At 38.2% G+C, this 22,069-nt stretch overlaps 1 protein-coding gene across 2 annotated transcripts in view; it reads left to right on the top strand.

Moving 5' to 3' along the window:
* Positions 1 to 22,069, top strand: part of SKAP2 (src kinase associated phosphoprotein 2) — a 181,525-nt gene that overhangs the window by 87,068 nt on the left and 72,388 nt on the right. For both annotated transcript variants that reach the window (XM_002713727.5, XM_051853255.2), the window contains exons 5-6: positions 20,038 to 20,115; positions 21,113 to 21,196. In XM_002713727.5, the coding sequence (XP_002713773.1) occupies positions 20,038 to 20,115; positions 21,113 to 21,196 (162 nt within the window). The remainder of the gene's footprint in view (positions 1 to 20,037; positions 20,116 to 21,112; positions 21,197 to 22,069) is intronic.

Genomic DNA, 22,069 nt, shown 5'->3' with positions numbered 1-22,069 from the left:
CAGGCATTTGGTGCTGTGGTTAAGGTGCATGGTAGGTGCCTGCATCCCATATTGGAGTGCCCGGTTCAAGTCCCAGCTCTGTTTCCTATTCTATCCTCCTACTAACGTGCACCCTGGGAGGGACCAGGTGATGGTTCCAGTATTTGGGTCCCTGCCATCCAGGTGGGAGACCTGAATGGTGTTCCTGGCTCCTGGCTTTGACCTGGTCCAGTCCCAGCTTTTGCAGGCATTTGAGGAGTAAACTATCAGATGGAAGATCTCTCTGTCTCTTTCTGCCTCTGTCTCTGGGCCTCTGCCTTTCAGATGAATACACATTTTTGAAAAGAAAAATATGTAAGACTTAATAGCTTGGTTTATAGTCTACCTAAATTAGACACAACTAACCAGAAGTTATATATGTAAAGGAGTTGTTTATGTTGCCTTTTTAAAAATTAATTTTACTCAATATCTTGGGTTAGGAAGTAATTTTTCTCTGTAGCCCTATTCTTTACTCTTTATTTGACATGAATTTGCATTTTGTTTCCCTTCAAGAAGTCTCAGTTAAGGATGCATGGAATATCTGAATAGAAATGACTGTGTAAAGCAAATTTATGTTGAGTCCTTAAGTAAAATTTAATATGTACATACAAGTATTCCTAAAGAAGAATTTGTCATATCATCCAATTGTTAGGGATAAATAAGCTCTTGTAACTAGAATACCTATTTCTATTGCACAGAACACTCTATTTATAATATTTTAATTACTTTTCAGTATAAAATATATCTTTTTTAAGCATTCGTAACTCTTAAGCATTAAAATGTTTTTTTGTTTTTTTTTGAGATTTTTTGTAAGTGTAGAACTTGGCAGTAGCTGAGAACAACACTTTTCCTTGACACCTCACCTAATTATTCTCCAAATGGTTCTGTACATATGGACCTCTTTATATGGCCAGCAAAAATTCTGTTTACCTTTGTTTTAGATTTGAACATCAGTACATGCTGTATGAAGCAGCATTCTAGAATCAGCCAGAAGACTGAAAAGCCAAAAATAGGGATCTATTTCCCAAGGAGAGTGAGCTCCATAAATCAGGTGCTTGGAGTTGGGAAAGGATAGCGGTGAGCCTATTTGTAAACTTTGGGTTTCTCAGTGTTTATTTTAAGCTTCCTTTTTAAAAGGCCAGTGTTTGTAGAGCTTATTCTGTCGGCAATATCCTGTGTCAATTGTCAGGTCATGTTTAGCATGTGCAGATGTATTAATCTGCCGTCACTGGCACTGTAAGAGGCTGGGATAAATAGAAGCTCGAGCAGATGAGAGGGGATTAACTGTGTGCATTGAGCAGACTCTTCAATCACTGAACCACTGATTTTACAAAGGATTAGCTGCTGCTTTTACAAATATTGATTACTGATTTGCTACTCAGGATGGAGATGACATAACTTGTGCAGTTGCTGTGTAGTGTGCTATGTGAAGTGTACATCATTCATATTAATGGATTTGTCATAGGCATTATAGAAACTGACAGATTTATTACAGCAGCAGTTGCTAGAACGGTTATGGTTAAGGTTGTGTCAGCATATCTATTAAAACTTCAGGGTTTTAGAAGTTTATAGTGCAGCCATAAAATTCATTTCCCAGGTGGAATTTGGAATACCAGTTATAGCCTGGCACAGTTATTTTTATGTATATTTTCACATCAGTTTGAAGGCATTTAAGTTGAAATAGAGCAAAAATGCATTATCGTGTTATTTTGTCATACAGGTTGAGTAGTTCTTGTCTGAAATGCTTTGGGCTGGAAGTGTTAGGTGTTTTTGGAATATTTGCATATGTAAAATGAGATTGGGGATGGGACCCACGTCTAAACACAAAATTCATTTATGTTCCATATATACTTTGTATGAGTAGCCTGAAAGTAATTTTATATAATGTTTTAGTGTGCCTGCAGTTTGGCTGCAACTCATCACATGAGGTCAAGAGTGCAGTTTTCTACTGTGGAGTCACTCAAAAAGTTTTGGATTTTGGAGAATTTCAAATTTTGGATTTTTGAACCATTGGATGGAATATTCTCTTTCTTTTGTGTAACTCTGCCTTTCAAATAAATAAATCTTTTAAAAAACAAGAAAAGTGAACTCTTTTGCTTAAGTGACCCCCCCTTTTTTTTTTTTTTTAAAAAGAAAGAGTTTATTTATTTGTTTGACAGGTAATTACAGATGGCTAGAGGGAGAGATAGAGACAAAGGTCCTCCATACCCTGAATTCACTCCCCAAATGGCCGCAAAGACTGGAGCTGGAGCCAGGAGCCAGGATCTTCTTCCATGTCTCCCTTGTGGGTGCAGGAGCCCACGTACTTGGGTCTTCTTCTACTGTTTTCCCAGGCCATAAACAGAGAGCTGGATCAGAAGAGGGGCAGCCGGGACATGAACTGATGCCCATAGGGGATGCCAGTGCCACAGGCAGAGGCTTAGCCTACTATGCCACAGTGCCAGCCCCTTAAGTGACTTTTTTTTTAATAACACTTGAAATCAGTAATAAGAATTAGAATTATCTGTATCAGAAAAATATAACCCTTTAATCTTTGTTACGAAATCAGTTTTCTTGAAAGTTTTTTTTAACTTTTATTTAGTAAATATAAATTTCCAAAGTACAGCCTATAGATTACAATGGCTTTTTCCCCCTCCATAACTTCCCTCCCACCCGCAACCCTCCCAACTCCCGCTCCCTCTCCCATTCCATTCACATCAAGATTCATTTTCAATTATCTTTATATACAGAAGATCAATTTAGTATATATTAAGTAAAGATTTCAACAGTTTGCACCCACACAGAACATAAAGTGTAAAATACTGTTTCAGTACTAGTTATAGCATTAATTCGCATTGGACAACACATTAAGGACAGAGATCCTATAAGAGAAAGGTTTATCAGAGAGTTGCACTTTCTTTTGAAGGATGAGCTGTAAGCTTTCTAGCAATTTTGGTGGTGAGGGGTGGATACATGGAGAAAGCTGAGGGAGGAATGTGTTCCAGGCAGATTGAAAACTTATGTGGATACTTGAGCAGTGGCCATTTTGAGGAATAGCTGGGTATGTGAACATCTCAAAGTAGTGCTTCTATCCAACTGGGAAGATTGTTTTCAAGTTGTATTATTTTGCTATAAAACTTGTGCTTATTAAGTTACGTTTTCTGCGTTAATGAGTGGAGTTTTTCAGGCTATGACTTTAATAACATAATTTGATTTAATCTAAATTACTTAAAAACCTGTTCTTTTTTGTTTTTCATTGAAAAATCCTGTTATGTAATATTTTAAATATCATAAAGTTATCTTCCTCCCCCGAATAAAATCCCTACTCCCTACCTGTAGGGACTGCTAGCAGTTATAAGTGTGTCCTTCCAGACTTTTGCTTTTAGTTGTATGAATATACATGACTAGAAAAGATACGGAATTAGATATTTGTAAGTTAGAAAATGGTGTAAGACTATGTGTGTTTCTCCTGCTTGTGTTTTTCATCCGGGTGTCAATATTTATCTTTGTACAATAGTACATAGCTTTCCACATTAATTACACATAGAGCTGTAGCATTATTTAAAGTGATGCTGGACTGTCCCTCAGCCTGGGCATTTTCCATTTTTCACAGTCACAGTAGTGTTGCAGCGAATATTCTGGCACCTGCACCGTTATGTAGTATGTAGTATGCTGTTAGTATGTAGTATGCTGTAGTTTGGAGGGTAGATTCCTAGGAGTTGCTTTGAAGAATATTGTCAGATTCTCACCCACACAGCTGTATGAAGTCATGCCCCCGAGGCAGTGCATGTGAATGCTGTCTCTTGCCACACTCCCAGCCACTGTTTGATGGTATCAGTCTTTGTAGCTTTTCCCAGTCTCCTAAGTCAAAAAGCAGTATCCTGCTTTAGTTTGTTTTCTTTAGCTATTAGCGAGACTTGTTTATTCATTCAGCAACATTTAGCACTGTCCCAGGCAGTGATCTTGGCACTGGGGATACATCAGTGGGTAGGACAGCCGTGGTCCCTGAACTCTTGGAACTCAACTTGTAATGCAACTGGGACCAGCTGGGCTACAGACAAGAAGCCGGTAAATACTCATCTTTTCTCATGCTTGTTAACTTTTGGACTTATTATGGGAATGGTGGTTCACATTCTTTACCTGCTTTTCTACTGAACTGTTTTTCTTTTTGTCTTATAGGAGTTCATTATCTGTTGTGGCATCCATGTAAATATTGTCTCCCATAAACACCCATTGAAAAGTCATCATTTAACAAGTTAATTATTGCACCAGTTCTTCCCCATGTATAGAATTGTAATATCATACCTGATTTCTTTGATTGGCAAGAGATAATTGGCCCAAGGATTAAATTTGCGTAATTCATCATCCTCTGGGGAATTTATGAGTTATTTCTTTTCTCTAGTTTGATATATTTTTAAAAGTACATTAGAACTGTGAGCCTTACATGAAACTTAAGGCTATCCAGATGAAGGGGACTTAATTGAATAAATTTATTTATTTATTTATTTATTATATTTTATTTAATGAACATAAATTTCCAAAGTACAGCTTATGGATTACAATAGCTCCCCCCCATAACTTCCCTCCCACCCACAACACTCCCCTCTCCCACTCCCTCTCCCCTTCCATTCACATCAAGGTTAATTTTCAATTATCTTTATATACAGAAGATCAATTTAGCATATATTAAGTAAAGATTTCCACAGTTTATACCCACACAGAAACACAAAGTGTAAAATACTATTTGAGTGCTAGTTATAGCATTAATTAAACACCTAAGAGTAATTGTGTATTAATTACAGAGTTCAACCAATAGGTTTAAGTAGAACATAAAAAATACTAAAAGGGTAAAGTATTAAGTTCTTTCTTTTTTCTTTTTCTTTTTTTTTGTTTGTTATATAGTTATTTTTTTTATTTAATAAATGTGAATTTACAAATTGCAACTTGTGTATTGTTGTGGCTTTCCCCCCCCAAACCTCCCTCCCTCCCGTGGCCCTCCCCTCTCCCACTCCCTCTCCCATCCCGCCCTTCATCGAGTTTCATTTTCAATTACCTTCATATACTGAAGATCAACTTAGTATATACTAAGCAAGGATTTCAACAGGCTGCACTCACACAACCGCACAAGGTATAGGGTATTGTTCTACTAGTAGTGTTGTTTTTAAGTTTCATAGTAATACACATTAAGGACAGAGATCCTACGTGGGGAGCATGTACCCAGTGACTCCCGTTATTGATTAACAATTGGCACTCTTATTTATGATGTCAGCAATCACCCGAGACTCTTGCTATGAGCTGTCTAGGCTATGGAAGCCCCTTGAGTTCACTGACTCTGAACTTGTTTAGTCAAGGCCGAATCACAGTGGAGGTTCCTTCCTCCCTTCAGGGAAAGGCGCCTCTCTCCTTGATGGCCTGTTCCTTCTGCTGGGGTCTTGTTCACCAGGATCTTTCATTTAGATTGTTTTTTGCCACCGTGTCATGGCTTTCCATGCCTGTGAAATAAATTGATTTATTTAATAACTGCTATTATCTTAATATTAGGGAGATAAAGAATTATATATGTAAATTTTGCTTTTTTAGTGAGAATATACATCACATTCTAATCAGTCATGATATAATTAAAGTTGAATTCTTAGAAAACCATGTGATGGGATATAAGATCTTACTGTGGCTGGATCAGTTTGGAATACTTGTGTTATATCTTTTCTTTATATGGAATTGGAGATGAATATCATTTGAATTTTAAGTCTTCCATTTTTTAAGAGGCCATTGTATATTTCATTCATTCATTCATGGGAAAACTATGGATGTAGAGTTCAGTCCATTTTATTGCCTTACCCTCCTTTGAGATATCTGCCAGTGCTTTCCGACATAAGGGAGAGACCACACCCAGCTGTTCCTGGGTGATACTGGCACTAACTGAACAGCACTATTTGCTTATGTGCAGTTGCATTGGTTGTTGCATGTTGCTAGCAATTCTGTCTAATAGTCTTTGAACTTCTTTTCAAAGTCTTCATTTTGACACCTCTAGTTTGAATCAACGTTCAAGCCAGTGGCAAAATCGTTCTGGTAATGGCACCTCTTAATTGAGACAAAAGGAGATCATGGTCAGCTCTCTGGACCCCAGGAGAGAGAGTCCACAGTGTGAGCATGTTCCTGGATTGCCTTTTCGTGTTGCCCCCAGAGCTCATCTCAGTTTCTGTATTTGGCAGTCGGTGATTTACATTGTGGATACGTGGTTTTGAAAAATAAGCTAAAAATCCTATTGCTAACTCTTTACAACCATGTTCTGTCCCAATTTCCTTTTTCCTTTTTATTGTATTTCTTGTTCTCTGTTGGTGATTGTAAAGTTTCAAACTGAATTGGAGTGACTGTGAAAGAATGTGTTAATGTGGAAGATCCATATAGGATGACCTCTTTGCTCCTCAATTCTGACAGTCCCTGACTGTTGTCCCTTGTCTCTCATTCTGTTTCCTCATTTGTTTCTTTGAATTTCTTCATCAATGGAGAAAAGCATGTTTTAACAATCATGAGCTTCCTAAAGACAGGGACTAGTAACTACATATTTAGCCATCGTAGTGCCTGGCATATATAGGATACTCAGTAATAAATGTTTAACGAATGAGCAAACATCTTTATGCAGCTGGCTGCTTAATACTGTAAGCTTTTGATTGTGATTAATGCTTCTGACTCAATATTACTGTGAAATATATATTAAATTTTATGGTATTACTTTAATGAATAGAGCTGGACATTTTACCATTCTCTGTAACATGTTGTTCTCTGAATTTGTTTATATAAAGTAGTCATATGCTTAACATTTTTGCAGGATCGGTTTGTCCTGGCACCAAGTTAGAACATGGTAGGTCAGTTGGTGGTTTGTTTTTGTATTAAGGTGATCTTCATCCAGGTATATGCTCCTGCAAAGCTATCAAACTTTATAAATTTATTTTATAAGTAAGAGTGTTTATAAAATAAACTTTACCAATTTATTTTTTATAAGCATGGCTGCTTGTTAAAGGATATGGCTCTTGACTTAAGCAGCAGCATAAAAGACCTGTGTTAGTTTCTTGCAGGGAACATTGCTTTTGCTTGGGATTTAATATTTACCCAAAAATTGATCAAGGCAAATGGTAGTTTGCAAAAATTAACTGAAAAATGTGCAGGATGTTTGTTCTGTTTGTTCTATAGATATTCTATGCTCTTATTGTTGAGTTTAACAAAGTAACTGTAGCTATGCACTTGAGCTGCCTGGTTTTGTACTCTATAGAATGACTTTTGCTTTGGTGCTAGGCCGTTGGCCCGATACAAGTGATGTCATTCAAGGCAATGCTCTGAAACTTTGTTTTATATGTTGTGAAAATGTAATTGAGGACATTGAGAACACATAGGAGGAATTTCTGTCTCATTTCAGTACCAAGAACCAGGATTGGTCATGTGTCCATGAGCAATGATCTGCATTTGTCTTACGTGTAATGCGTCACATGATTTACTATATTTCTTGCTTCATGTTGGTTGTTTGAAAGTTTATAACCTGGCAGCCAGCACTGTGGTACAGTGGGTTAAGCTACCACCTGGGATAGCAGCATTCCATATGAGCTTTGCTTTGTCACTACTTCTCTGCTACCAGTCGAGCTCCTTGCTGCTGTGACTGGGATGGCCCAAGTACTTGGACCTCTTGCCACCTGCATGGGAGACACTGATGGACTTTGGCCTGGCCCAGCCCTGGCCATTGCAGCCATTTGGGAAGTGAACCAGCAAATGGAAGATCTCTCTCTCTCTCTCTCTCTCTCTCTGTAACTCTGTTTTTTAAAAAAGTAAATGACTATTTAAAGAATTAAAACTTATAATTGAATTTTTGGTCCCTTCCTAGCAAGTTATAAATGACTTTGTAGTTCTGACTCCTAGTTCTGCCTTGAGCTAAAAAAATTGAGATAATGTCTGTTACAGAAAAGTTGCAAGAGTATATACCCTTCACCCCAATTCCTGTAACATTAACAGTTTTCTATGTGGATATTTACTTTATCACTCCTTTCCCTCCCTTCCTTGCATGAGAATACTTTTTTGGTAGGATGAGACAGTGTATTACTAAATTAATAGCACTAGGTCAAAGTGTGAGAATTCCATGCCCATACTGAACAAAGAGATCAGTATGTAAAGATCACATGTTTTTGGGGAAGGAAGATAAGTTATGTGTTGAAGAGAGGAGGGAGAGAACACAGATGTGTGATTTTTCAGGAGATGCTTGTAATGCTTCAAACCAGGACAGTTATTTTGAATAGTGGAACACGGGGAATGCTGAAGACTTTCTGATTTAAGTAAAGGTTAAGGAGGTGCTTTCTTAAATAGCACTAAAGCATGAAGAATATTTGGGAAAGTGTTTGCTTTGTTACTCAAACCCAACTTACTAATCAAGTAGCCAGCAAAGGACTATGAATACAAAACTTTTATTCACAGTTCGCCTTTTATTAATTTCAGTTCATCATATGATAGTGCCATGTGTGATAGTTCCTGAACTACACATTTGTCATTTTTTAAAAAGTTGTTTTAACCATCTCTCAATAATAAGGTGCTTTGGGAGATGGAAATAGAATGACAATTTTTTTTGTACCTGTTCTCTTCAAGGCAAAAAGCAAAAAGGTTACCCCAATATAGAAGATGTTATAATCCTGCATTGTCCTATTTCAGATATTTCAGATGTGATAGTGTGTTATTAATGGCTCAAAAATTTTGTACACAGAATAAGAAAAACAAATGAATAAAAGTGAATTTAAACAAGTTATAAAAGTATTTATTCATTTATAAATATTCAAATATTCTGAAATAATTTTAAATATTTGTAGCTTATAATGTATAACATATACCAGTTGAGGAAATAAATAAATAAAAAAATAAAATGATGTCCAATAGCCTATGTGAAAATAAAGCTTAGTTGCATAGAAAGGAGCAAAAAATTTCAGTCTAAATGATATTTATTTCTTATTGTATGTAATTTGCTGAAGGAATCTGCATAGAAATAATGCCTCCTATTCTCTCCATAAATATTGGTTTTCCTACTAGTAATCTGTACCATGTTTATGTGTATATAGTATTAAACAAAAATGAAAGTCTCTTAAAAAGCCATTCTTCAGAAACAAAATTGACTAAAATCTTATTGAAGAAAAAACAGTCGGCAGTCTTGAATGCATCATGTTTTACAGTGTATAATTTGGCTGTTTAGGAATTCATTTTAAATGGTAGTGACTACTTTAATGCCACAGAGCAGTAATTCAGTGGTGCGGTCTTACACAGTTCCAGTAGATGGTATTCCTTTCTTCCATCAGAGAACATGGTATTTCAGGAAGTGGGGTTTCTAGACAGACTTGGGATCCTGGCTCTGCTCATTGTATGCGACCTTGATTTTCCATGGTAACATAGAGATAATAAAACTTTTTGGGGTTGTATGAAAATGAAGTGAGATGATGGCTATTCCTAATTTGTGGTAAAGGCTCAATAAATGTTAGCTGTCACAGTTATTGCCTCATTGAACCATGCTGATGTTTATAATCATGTCATTGGTAATACTTGTAAAAAATATGCTTACAGCTCATAGTGTGAAAATAAGGGAAAGCTTGGGTTTAGTATAGAGATAGGTTATATAAAGAAAGAGGTAGAACAAATTATTGTTATTCTTTAAAATTTATACATCAATTGTTTGATTTTTAAAATACTTTCAACAAATTTTTGACAAAGTTAAATTTATTCTTTCTAGTTGCCTACTTTCATTCTTATTTAAAAAAGGGCATAATAGGGGTTGGAGTTGTGGCATAGCAGGTTAGACCCACAGCCTGCAATGTTCCAGGTGCTCCACTTCCTATCCAGCTCTCTGCTAATGTGCCTGGGAAAGCAACGGAAGATGCCCCAAGTATATGAGCCCTGGCCACTCATGTGGGAGACCTGCCTGAAGCTCTTGGCTCCTGGCTTTGGCCTGACTTAGGCCCGCACATTATAGCCATTTGGGGAGTAAACCAGCAGATGGAAGATCTCTCTGCCTACAACTCTGCCTTTCAAATAAAATAAATAATTTGCAATATGAGACATCTGAAGACTCCTATATTTAGCAAAGAAATTACACTTAAAAGAAAAGGGCATGGCTGGCGCCGTGGCTCACTAGGCTAATCCTCTGCCTGTGGCACTGGCACCCTGGATTCTAGACCCAGTTGGGGCACCGGATTTTGTCCCTGTTGCTCCTCTTCCAGTCCAGCTCTCTGCTGTGGCCCAGGAAGGCAGTGGAGGATGGCCCAAGTGCTTAGGCCCTGCACCCGCATGGGAGACCAGGAGAAGTACTTGGCTCCTGGCTTCAGATCAGTGCAGTGCGCCGGCCATAGTGGCCATTTGGGGAGTGAACCAATGGAAGGAAGACCTTTCTCTCTGTCTCTCTCTCTCTCTCACTGTCTAACTCTGCCTGTCAAAAAAAAAAAAAAAAAAAAAAGGGCATAATGTACCCTCAGTGAATATAAGGAAACTTCAAAAAGTTCATGGAAAAGTGAGGTTAAAAGGTACAATTGTTTTGATATAAAATTTTTTTGAAATCCATTCACAATTTTTTGTAATATGCAGAATATTAACTTACAGGCAGGTACAAAGTAAATGAAGAGTTACTAATATGCAAAAGATAAAATTTAACTTAAATTCATTTTGTGAAATCTGAACATTATCATTAAAATGCAGCATTTACAAAATTTAAAAAATGATAGAGGATGGGCCGGTGCCGCAGCTCAATAGGCTAATCCTCTGCCTGCGGTGCTGGCACACCAGGTTCTAGTCCCAGTTGGGATGCCAGATTCTGTCCCAGCTGCCCCTCTTCCAGTCCAGCTCTCTGCTGTGGCCTGGGAAGGCAGTGGAGGATGGCCCAAGTCCTTGGGCCCTGCACCCACATGGGAGACCAGGAGAAGTACCTCGCTCCTGGCTTCGGATCAGCGCAGCGTGCCGACCGTAGAGGCTATTTGGGGGGTGAACCAACAGAAAAGGAAGACCTTTTTCTGTCTCTCTCACTGTCCACTCTGCCTGTCAAAAAAAACAAACAAACAAACAAACAAACAAAAAACTTAAAAAAAAAAAAGATAGAGGGTGTCCCGTTTTTACAAATATGTGAAATGGTAGTCTTGTCTACAAAATTAAATCTATCATTTTGAACTTTATTTTTAAATGATTGATTCAGTGTATTGATATGCTATCATTCCTGGGTATAATTGAGAGATTCTTACAGGGTTCTCCACAAATGAATGAAAGTTTTGCATAAAAATGATATTTTAAAATTCTAGAAGGAACAAGTTTAATATGTTATAAATGTGACACCTGATGATCTGTCATTAGACCCAAGAACCAGAAATCATTTTTTAAAATGACTTATTTTGGGGGAAGGAACCTTTTTTTGCCAAAGGCTATATGGATATTTATAATATCATTCACAGGCCATACAAAATGATCAACTTAAAAATTAGCCTACAATAGATTTATTGAATTTCGAGTCCTGCTGTGGTTGCCTTGGCAGGGCCGGACCAAATATTTCACGGGCCTTGTATGGCCCACAGGCCAGATGTTCCCTACCCTGCTCTAAAGCAAAAGAAGCAGTTTTAAAATGAAAGGGAAAGGATAATATAACTCTCTGGGGTGATGTCATTCATTCATATTTTTGGCCTATGACTTTTTGACTATTTAGAGAATATTGCTGAATGTAGTTGATTTCAGATTTCTGTTCCTGGGGAATCTGGCCATCTGAACTGTATATACTTTGGTAGGTGAAACTTAGTAGCAGCTACAAATAAATAAATGTTTGATATAAAATAGAAGCTTTTGCTTTGACTCTGAACACACCCTTAATCTTCATGAACATTTCCTGCATGCATGAAGCTGTGTTACTGATAGCGATTTTTGTCATCTTTGGCTCCAGATAGACTTATTGACAACATACTGGAATTCTCATGGGGCTACTGGAATTTCTATTTCATGAAGTAGTATTGAATAAGACAAACTGGAATTATCCTAATGGTTATTCATCTTTTGCATGGTAGCTTTTAAAATGACTTGCCCTTTCACAGAGGAAGGAGGAGACTAACAGGTGGTGAACTGTGGGTTGCAACCTCAGCTTCCACTCCTGGTGTCACCACATAGGCTGCTCTATCTTTCTCTGAAGTCTCATCCCCCAGACTTAACCCTCCTGGGCATTCTGTGGTTCCACTAATTGGAAGTTGACTATCTTTGTGTCTTTGCACAGTGGGAGCCTTTTTGTTTTGTTTTGTTTTTTAAAGGAAAAATCATGATAGCGTTAGAGATAACTTGTACTAATACATCCATTGGTTAATCCCTTCTGAAGAAAGTAATTGTGGTGAGTGAGAAAATGAGCTCTGTGAAAACTGCTAAAGGAACATAATTAGTAACTTTTCAGAGTTAGGGAAGTTAACTTTTCTTAAAGGTTTTTTTATATATATATCTATTGAATATACTTTTCTTTTAAAAATTTTTACTTATTTATTTAAGATACAGAGACAGTGCTCCCATCTGCTGTTCTACTTCCTAAATACCTGCAACAGCCAGGGCTGGGTCAGGCTGAAACCAAGAACCAGGAAGTCAAATAAGGTCTCCCACATGGATGGCAGGGAACCAACTACATAAGCCATCAGTTTCTGCCTCCCAGGGTACAGGAGGCTAGAATTGAGAATGGAGCCAGAACTGAAACCCAGATACTCCAAAATGATATGTGGGTATCCCAAGTAGTGGCTTAATTGCTATGCTGAATGACCCCCTGTAATTTTTTTTTTGGCATTAAGAAAACTGATAAAATAATTTGAAAAATTCCAAATTTCCCATGTGACATGAAAGATTATTAGCTTATAGAAAACATTTAATTTATGTATTTATTTTCTTTCACTAATATTCCTGGATGAAGTTATGAGTAGAAACTAAACTTTTGAAATGACAAAATATTTCTATGCTATATTTAAAAGAAGTTACCAATTGCTGTACAAAAAATATGTGGTAAACAGTTGCTTCATTTGTTATCATTGGACGTTGAGTCCATTTTGGACCTTGGCCATTTGCTAACGCACATGAAAAGTATTAGTATGGATATCATGAAGTCCTAGAATCAGAAAGGCCTTAGAGATGATCTAGTGTAAGTTTTCATGTCTTAGATGAGTCCCTGACCTATGTAAGATGATAAGTTGGCAGAACTGGGATTTCTTTAACCTGTACTGTGAATCTTTTTTTTTTTTAAATTTATTTGACAGGTAGAGTTACAGACAGTGAGAGAGAGAGAGAGAGAGAGAGAGAGACAGAGAGAAAGGTCTTCCTTCTGTTGGTTCGCTCCCCAAATGGCCGTCCCAGCCAGCGCTGCACTGATCTGAAGTCAGGAGCCAGGTGCTTCTTTTTGGTCTCCCACGCGGGTGCAGGGCCCAAGTACTTGGGCCATCCTCCACTGCCTTCCTGGGCCACAGCAGAGCGCTGGACTGGAAGAGGAGCAACTGGACTAGAACCCGGTGCTCATATGGGATGCTGGCGCAGCAGGCAGAGGATTAACCAAGTGAGCCATGGTGCCGGTCCATGCACTGTGAATCTTAAGGCAGTACTAATGTAAAGCTAAGCTTTTGAGTATCTGCTGTACCACCAAACCATTTTATTTAATATTTATATCCAAGTGAAATTTAGGTTTCTTGCCATTGTCTTTTAATTTTGATTTGTTTTTTGTTTGCTTACTTTGCAGATATGCTAGTCAATTATTATGCTTAAAACCTTTTAGAATAATAAGGAAAAAAAGATAGCAGCAGCTCTACACCTTTGAGTTCTGTTACATTCTGGAAGTAAGAAAAATGGCATCTAAGTTTATGTGTGCAAGTGTGAAGTAAAATGTAATTAAACTGCACTTAAGGAATGATGGGTTCTGAGCCAGTAATAGCCCTGGGAATTGAGGCTCATTTATAGACTCTTTGCTAAAGCTAAGTACCCAGTATACCCTCCAACCAAAAATGTCAGCTAGGTATTTGCCATCATCTGGGAGGACAACTGGAAACAAAACAAAGTATTTTCTACATTATGCAAACTTATAATTTATTGGGATTATCATGGCATTATAAAAAAAAGCACCTGAAAATGTACTTCAATTCTGATTACCACTTCTTAAGAAAAACAAAGACAATGAAATAACCACTGAATGGATAGGAAAGTATTTGCCAGTTGAAATAAAATAGCATTATGCTGGTTTACTCCCCAAATGACCACAAAAGCCAGAACCGAGTGAGGCTGACACCAGGAGCTAGAAACTCTATCCAGTAACTCCATCCAAGTCTTCCATGTGGGTGGCAAAGACCCAAGTACTTGAACTATATTACTTGTTGCATCCAGGATGTACAATAGTAGGAAGCTGAATGGGAAGAGGAGGAGGGACTTGAACCCAAACACTCCAATAAGGGATGGGGGTGTCTCAAGCAGTGGCTTACCTCCTGCACCACATACCTTCCCTGAGAGTAGATCCTTTAAAAATGAGTCTGCCAAATTCAAAAAATACTACTAAATGACCAGACACTTACAAAATTTATTTAATGAATTTAGAAGAGATAAAAGGAGTGACCAATCTATAGAACTCAATATCCTATCAGTTGAAATGAAGAATTTTGAAAAGTTTAAACCATGGGTTGTTTTGTTCATGTGAATGGGGGGTAGATATTGTTGAGGAGCTCATTCTTAATATTTTGCAGTGTAGGGAAAATAGTCACTGTGTGAAAGACACAGAATATTTGAATAGATCAAGATCCTTACTCAGAATGCAATTCCTTTGAGCAAAAACTATGTTTATGTATTTCTCTTTTCATTTCCTAGATAGGAGAAAAGGACTTTTTAGTTGTGTAAAGGTGGCAGGAAAAATTATACTAGTTGAAACTTTGGTGCTTATGTTGAAAACTATATAAATAACAACTAATGGGAAAATTGAAGCTAGCAAAAGGTGAGGGTCAGAAATCTAGCAGGAATTTTGTGTGAAGTCTACCTTGAACAACCATAAAAATGCAAACATATTAATGCAATGACATCAGTAGTAGTTAATGATTTATTAATGATAAAATAGGAAAAATAAAGCTTTAGTTTCCTTAGAAGCCTAACATTTAGTCACCAAGTTGCATACAAAAAAAAGATAATGAGAAACAGATGTTGCTTCTGAAAATGTCTCAAAATCACTCACATCCTTTGACATCTATTCATAGTGTCATATTAAGAATGAAATAGATAGGAAGGAAGCTGAATAAGAGATTAATTCCAGAACTAAGAAGTTAGGACATCCACAGTTATTTTTAAAAATGAAAACTTAACTTTAAGTTATACTTGGGAAGTGATGCTTTACATTGGCCTAGAAAAATAAATGCATTTAAATAAGTTTCAGACTGGGATATAGTTACCATCAGTGTGTGTGTGTGTGTGTGTGTGTGTGTGTGTGTGATTGTGTTTAGGAATGGATCAGGAGACATGCCCATATTAGAGAGGGCCCAGAAATAGCTCATTGAAGAACCTAGCACTGGACAAAACTGTGGATTCCAATTTGTTCATTTAGATTATCTTAAGAAAAGAGTATAAAAAAAAGAAGACGTAAGTACCCCTTTCTCCTCTCAACTCTCTCACTCCTCCCAGGTCTAACTCCCTTTCTCTTTCCCCGGTGCTCACTCCCTTTCCTACATAAGGGACTTCCATGCTGTAATAGGCCTCTTCTGAACAGAGCATCCTGCGATCTGGAACACTTTTTCTACCTTCCCCATGGAAAGCTGTCTACCCTAGCTAGTGCCAAGGCTGGTTTTGGACCCAGCCAAGCCAATATCTGCAACACACGCAAATGGTTCTTTGTTCCAAGCTGAAATATGATCATCCCTTACTATCCAAGGGCATTGGTCCAAGCACCCTTCAATAATACCAAAATCTGGGTGTGCTCAAATCTTTAGTGTAAATGGGGGCATAGTATTTGCCTATACTCTATTCAGTTCCTCCCATATACTTTAAATCATACCTAGTACAAAGTAAATGCTGTGTGAATAATGGTTATATTGCACTGCTTAGGAAGTAATGAAAAGAAAAACATTTGTATGTATTCACTACAGATGCACTTTTTCCCCAATATTTTTGCTGCATTGTTGATTGAACTCATGGATATGGATCCCTCAGGTCTAGAGGGTCATTGTACTCATTATTTTTCATTTTGAAAGAATTACATGTGGAGTATTCCTTACCCAAGATGATTGAACAAGAAGTGTTGCAGATTTCAGAGATTTTTAGATTTTGGAGCATTTTCTTAGACCTTACCAGTTGAGTATCCCTGATCTGAAAAGCAAAACTGTGAAACTCTTTGAGTATAATGTCATCACTCACAAACAGTTTCAGATTTTGGATTTTAAGATTAGAGATGCTCAATGTAAATTGTAAACAGCTTATATATATATATATATATATATGTACACACACACACACACACACTCCACCTTATTTCTTAAATACATTAGAGGGGTATTCTGGTATTTTTAATTCTAGATTCAAGAGAAGAAAGATAAAACGTTTTATAAAATTTCCAAGTTTATGTAATACCATAGTTTTTAGAAATTTGTTACTGATTTTCATGAGACCTTTTCTCCATTTTACAAATTCCAAAATCCATGCCTTATATTTGCTAGACTGTGTCAGTTATATGCCCCGTTTGTTTTTAAGGCAAAAGCTTCAGAATACATTCTGGAGCTTTTGAGTTGTCTTAAAAACAGTAACCTTGTGAATAAAACACTAACCTAACTTTAAGGAAATCTGGACTCTACTTTTCCCACTGAATTGTTGGGCATGTGGTAGACACTTGAAACTTGTTTTTTTGAATTTGTTGTGACCGTATTAGCATTTTGGATGTTTCAGATTCCCGAATTACAAGTTGGAAGAAAACGCATTCCTTGCCTAGTTACCCTTGTAGGGTGTTAGTACCGAAGTCTAATATTTTGAGCTTCTATAGAAAAGTGGCACTATCTTATAAGAAATATATTCTCACTTTATAAAAAGAAAACTAGTCCTTCTTAGTGCATGTCTTTCTTCCTCAGGGTACTGAAAGCTTGTGGTCGCTTAAGCAAGCTCTTATAGTACTTTTCTGCAATAGAAATAGGCTGGCTTAGAGTATGGGCTAATTTTTTTCTCCCTTTAGTTAGGATATAATTTTTTTCATTAACCACTTTAACCTAACCAAGAGGAAATCTTTTAACTGCTTTAAAAAAGAAGTACGCCGGCTCACTAGGCTAATCCTCCACCTTGTGGAGCCGGCACACCGGGTTCTAGTCCCGGTCGGGGCGCCAGATTCTGTCCCGGTTGCCCCTCTTCCAGGCCAGCTCTCTGCTGTGGCCAGGGAGTGCAGTGGAGGATGGCCCAAGTGCTTGGGCCCTGCACCCCATGGGAGACCAGGAGAAGCACCTGGCTCCTGCCATCGGATCAGCGCGGTGCGCTGGCCGCGGCGGCCATTGGAGGGTGAACCAACGGTAAAGGAAGACCTTTCTCTCTGTCTCTCTCTCTCACTGTCCACTCTGCCTGTCAAAAAAAAAAAAAAAAAAAAAAAAAAAAAAAAAAAAACTACAATACTTGTATAGTTATTAAATCATGCCTTTTCTCTTTCTGATTAATATTCTGTAAGCAACATGTTGTAGAACTCCCAAAACCCGAGTCTACTCACCTGAGAGCCAATCACTGACCTCCACGTAGTGGAAGAAAGAGGCATTCATTGCAAAGTGCAGAACAAGGAGCTAGGCACCAATTGCCTAACTCCCATGCTTCTCGAGGGGTTAGGCGTAAAGACTTTTAAGATGGAAGTTGGGGTTGAGACATACATGCTCAGCTCACCTGTAGGTCCCTGATTGGTTTGCAGTGCTTGTGGCCCTCTTCTGATTGGTCAGCAATATTGTGTTTTTGGGGCATTTTGAGGAAGTCAAAATGGTCTTCAGTCAATCGGTAGTTATTTCTTGCTCAGTGACTGGGAGTCCTGCAAAAACCTTCATTCAAGACAAGCCCAAACTTTGAGGTATTGTCTATAGAGGAGGTAAATGACCTCATGGGTCTTCTATTCAAGGAATCTATGGGATTGGCTGTACTCTCCCTCAACTTAGTACATTAGTTTTATTAAAAGCAGAGCAAAGAAACTTTAAGCTCAGGGAAGCAGGCAAGGAGACCGTGGGAGACTGGACCTGGTAGTATCAAGCATCTATATCAAAGGCATTGTGGGGGAATCATTTTCAAACATAGTCATCATTTAAAATAATAGTTACAGTTATACTGACATAATAATCAGTAAAAGACAATATTCGCTGACTGCCTGCTATATGCTAAAGGACCAAGTCTCAGTACACAACTTGGTATTAGGACCAGGGTATGAATTTTGCTGGTGAAACAGAGCAGATGATGTAATTGTGAATAGTGTAGTGTAATTGTCTGTGTTGCATAGTTTCTCTTAGTGAGATAATGTGACTGTGGCATATGGAAGATGTCGGGGAGCCCTTCTTTGTTGCCTACCAGATAGGTTTGCATTGGCCTTAATTTCCTTTTCTTTGTGTATCTTGCCAGTGTTTGTGTAGTCTTGATTCTCTGGGCCAATCTGAATTTTCTTAAATTCACACACAGTATATTGATCATTGTGGGTATAATGGTACGACATCTGAATAATGTGAGAAATTATATTGTTTAAAGGAAAATTACCACTTTTTTGTGTTATAACAAATCTTCAAGAAGTGTTAAATGTCTGTATGCTTATGGTGCTGTACAAATCAAATGGTTCTTCCAAGAACTTGAAAAAAAACCTAATCTTCAAAAGTATTACCGTTAACGTACTTTTATTGTTTTAAAAAAATTACATGACTTTTTAAAAAAGATATTTTTATTTATTTATTTGAAAGGCATAATTTTGGAGTGGGGAGAGATAGCTTCCATCTGCTGGTTCACTTCCTGAGTGGCCACAGCGGCCTCGGCTGGGTCAGGCGGCAACCAGGATCCTGAAACTCCATCTGGGTCTCCCACATGGGTGGCAGGGGCTCAAGCACTTGGGCCATCCTACACTGCTTTTCCAGGCACATTAGCCAGGAGATAGATTGGAAGTGGAGCACCCAGGGCTTGAGCCAGCACTCTTATTTGATGCCGAAGTCATAAGTGACAGCTTAACTCTCTATACCACAATACTGGGCAGTACATGGCTATTAAATCTTAGATATAAGACAGATAGCAAGAAAAGTTAAAAAAAAAAAAACAAATTGTTAGTTAAAAAACTTGCTCTCCTCCCACCTAGGAATGAAATAAAAGATTTCATAGTTGTATTAGAAACATGAATTTAGAATTCATAGTAAGTATTGCTTGTGGCATCAAATTTTATTGTAGTTTATTAGGTACAGATTTAGTCTTTTTTCTTTTTTTTTTTGAAAAAAATTGTTTGCTTATTTGAAAGAGTTACAGAGAAAGAGAGGCAGAGGCCGAGAGAGAAAGAGAGAGAGAGAGCTTCTGTTCACTGGTTCACTCCCCAAATGGCCTCAATGGTTAGGGCTGGGCCAGGCAGAAGCCAGGAGCTAGGAGCTTCATCTGGGTGCAAGGGCCCAAGGACTTGGGCTATCTTGTTCTGCTTTCCCAGGCCATAGCAGAGTTGGATCCCAAGTGGAACAGCTGGGACAGCCCATATGGGATGCCGGCGTTGCAGGCATAGTCTCAGGCTACTAACCCACAGCACCGGCCCCTGCATTTCTTTATGGTAATTCCTAAGTCACGTCCTTACAGAATGCAGTTAGAGAAGTAGCACCGTGTATTGGGAGAGTCCGACATTAAGATGTGGGAGCACAGAGCTTTTGTTCCTCTCCGAGACTGACCGGAAGACGAGAGGGACTAGTTTGTGGAATGCATCTGAAGTCAGGCTCATAGACTTGGGTTTGAGCAATTGCGGTAATTAAAAGTACAGTGAGTGTAATGAGATCTGGCACTTGTGTTTTCTAAAATGATTTACCCGTGGTCCTTTTTCTCCCCCGCTGCCCACAGGAAGCCAGTTTCCCCCGATTGCAGCACAGGACCTTCCTTTTGTTGTGAAGGCCGGCTACCTGGAAAAGCGCAGAAAAGGTAAACTGCAGGGCTCTACTGGCAAATCTACAGAAGGCGTCATGCGACGCTGGCCGAATCCACGCGCAGCCAGCGTTCTCGCTAGGTGACTGAAGAACCTTAAAACTAAAAGAAGAACTGCACGATGTTATCCAAACCATGAGATGGAACTTTTAGCTTTAAAGAATTTTTAATGTGAAAACATTAGGTCACGTTTTTCATTGTCAACCTTGGTTATTTGCACATGATTCAGGAGCTGTTTCTTGCCTCTTACAGGAAAGTGGGGGGCTGTGTTTGTATTCTCAAAAGTGGGGTCTCTCTCTGAACCCACCCTGTCGAGCAGCAGGTTATCCTGCACCTGACCTGGCTTACACGGGGTCTCCTATGGTTCAGCTCAAGCCTGGCATCTCGTATGCCACTGTCTGTTACTCGGTGTTCCTCTCCATTGGCTGTGGTAACTGGGAGTTGACCATATGGTCTTACTCTTTCAACGCCAATATTTAATGGAAGTGAAAAATGGAGGTGATGTTATGATGTGGATAATGAACAGCAGAAAGCCTCTTCAGTACCATTCTGCTTATCTCTCAGGTTGTCGCTGTAGGCCCTTCTATTTATATTCCATTTTCTTAGCTGAGCTTTAAAGCTGAAAGAGATAATAGAAATATTTTAGGTCAGCCCTTCCCCTTCCCTTTTATAACAGATGAGAAAAAGAGACTCAGCTGAATTATCTCAAGACAGTGGAGTCGGATGTCTTTTTGTGCTCCTTAGGAAAGTTGGTTAGCATGCAGGTGATCCCATCAATGTGGCAGCCCCACCTCTGCTTCCCTTTATTCTTTTTAGCCTTGTTGGTTTTTTTGTTGTTATTTGGTTTGGTCTTTTGGACTAGAGGACATGTATTAATTAGTCATAGAACGTTAGGGTTAAAAGGAACCTTAGAAATCATACTAACTTTTCCGTTGACAATAAGGAAATGGCCTTCCTCATAGTAATGCGTATCCTGTTTCCCCTTTTATTGCAGATCACAGCTTTCTGGGATTTGAATGGCAGAAACGGTGGTGTGCTCTCAACAAAACAGTCTTCTATTATTACGGAAGTGATAAAGGTTGGCGTTCAGTTACTTCAGCTTCTGCTGCATCTTGGGTTATGGCCATTTTCCTGTCTCCTCCCCAGCCCCTCCTGTTTTGGGTACAAAAAGAGAAAGGACAACTGAGAACTTTAACAGTTAGAGTCTAAGACTGATTTATTATTTCATTATCTGACAGATGCTCCGAATTCCAGGATACCCTAAAAAACACAATTTTGTTTAATTGAATTAGGAAAATGAGTTAAAAAAAAAAAAGACTTTCATCTGAGTGACCTTTGACCTTAGGAAATATTTATCATCCGGGCTATAGTTGTAAAAATTCCAGAAAAGAGGGTTTTTAAAGGTAGAAAAAAGTAAACATTTTAAAAGAAGAATTTAGATTAAATTAAATGCATGCATCACATTGCTCAGCACCCTTTACAGGTGTAAATAATAACAGCAAGCATGTGTGTGGAGTTTAGTGCATATTAGACACCATTCTAAGCCCTTTAGCTACCTAAGCACATCAGCTATATTAAATTGTTTAATTCAAAACAACTCTATGAGGTAGGTCCTGTTATTATCCCTATTTATTTTACTATTAAGAAAACTGAGGGGAGAGAGGTTAAGTTTTGTTCAAGGTCATGGAGCTGGTGGTCACTGGCAGATCTGGGATTTGCTTCCAACTTAGGCAGTTCGCTTAGAGACCATGTTCTTAACTGCTACTGTCATCGTAATAATTTTCTTAAAAATAAGCTGCATTTGTTATTAAACCTCTCCTAGTCATCATTTTATTTTCTTATTTGAGCAAATAAAGAAACAATAATGAAATTTTATGAATGTAAATTCCTACTTTGGTTTTTTTCCTAGGGAAAGCAGGGCAAAAGTTGAATATTGTAAAGAAAGGGTCAT

This window comes from Oryctolagus cuniculus, chromosome 16 (assembly GCF_964237555.1).
Source record: "Oryctolagus cuniculus chromosome 16, mOryCun1.1, whole genome shotgun sequence".
NCBI classification, from domain to species: Eukaryota; Metazoa; Chordata; class Mammalia; order Lagomorpha; family Leporidae; genus Oryctolagus; species Oryctolagus cuniculus.
This window is presented reverse-complemented; position numbering and strand designations above follow the sequence as displayed.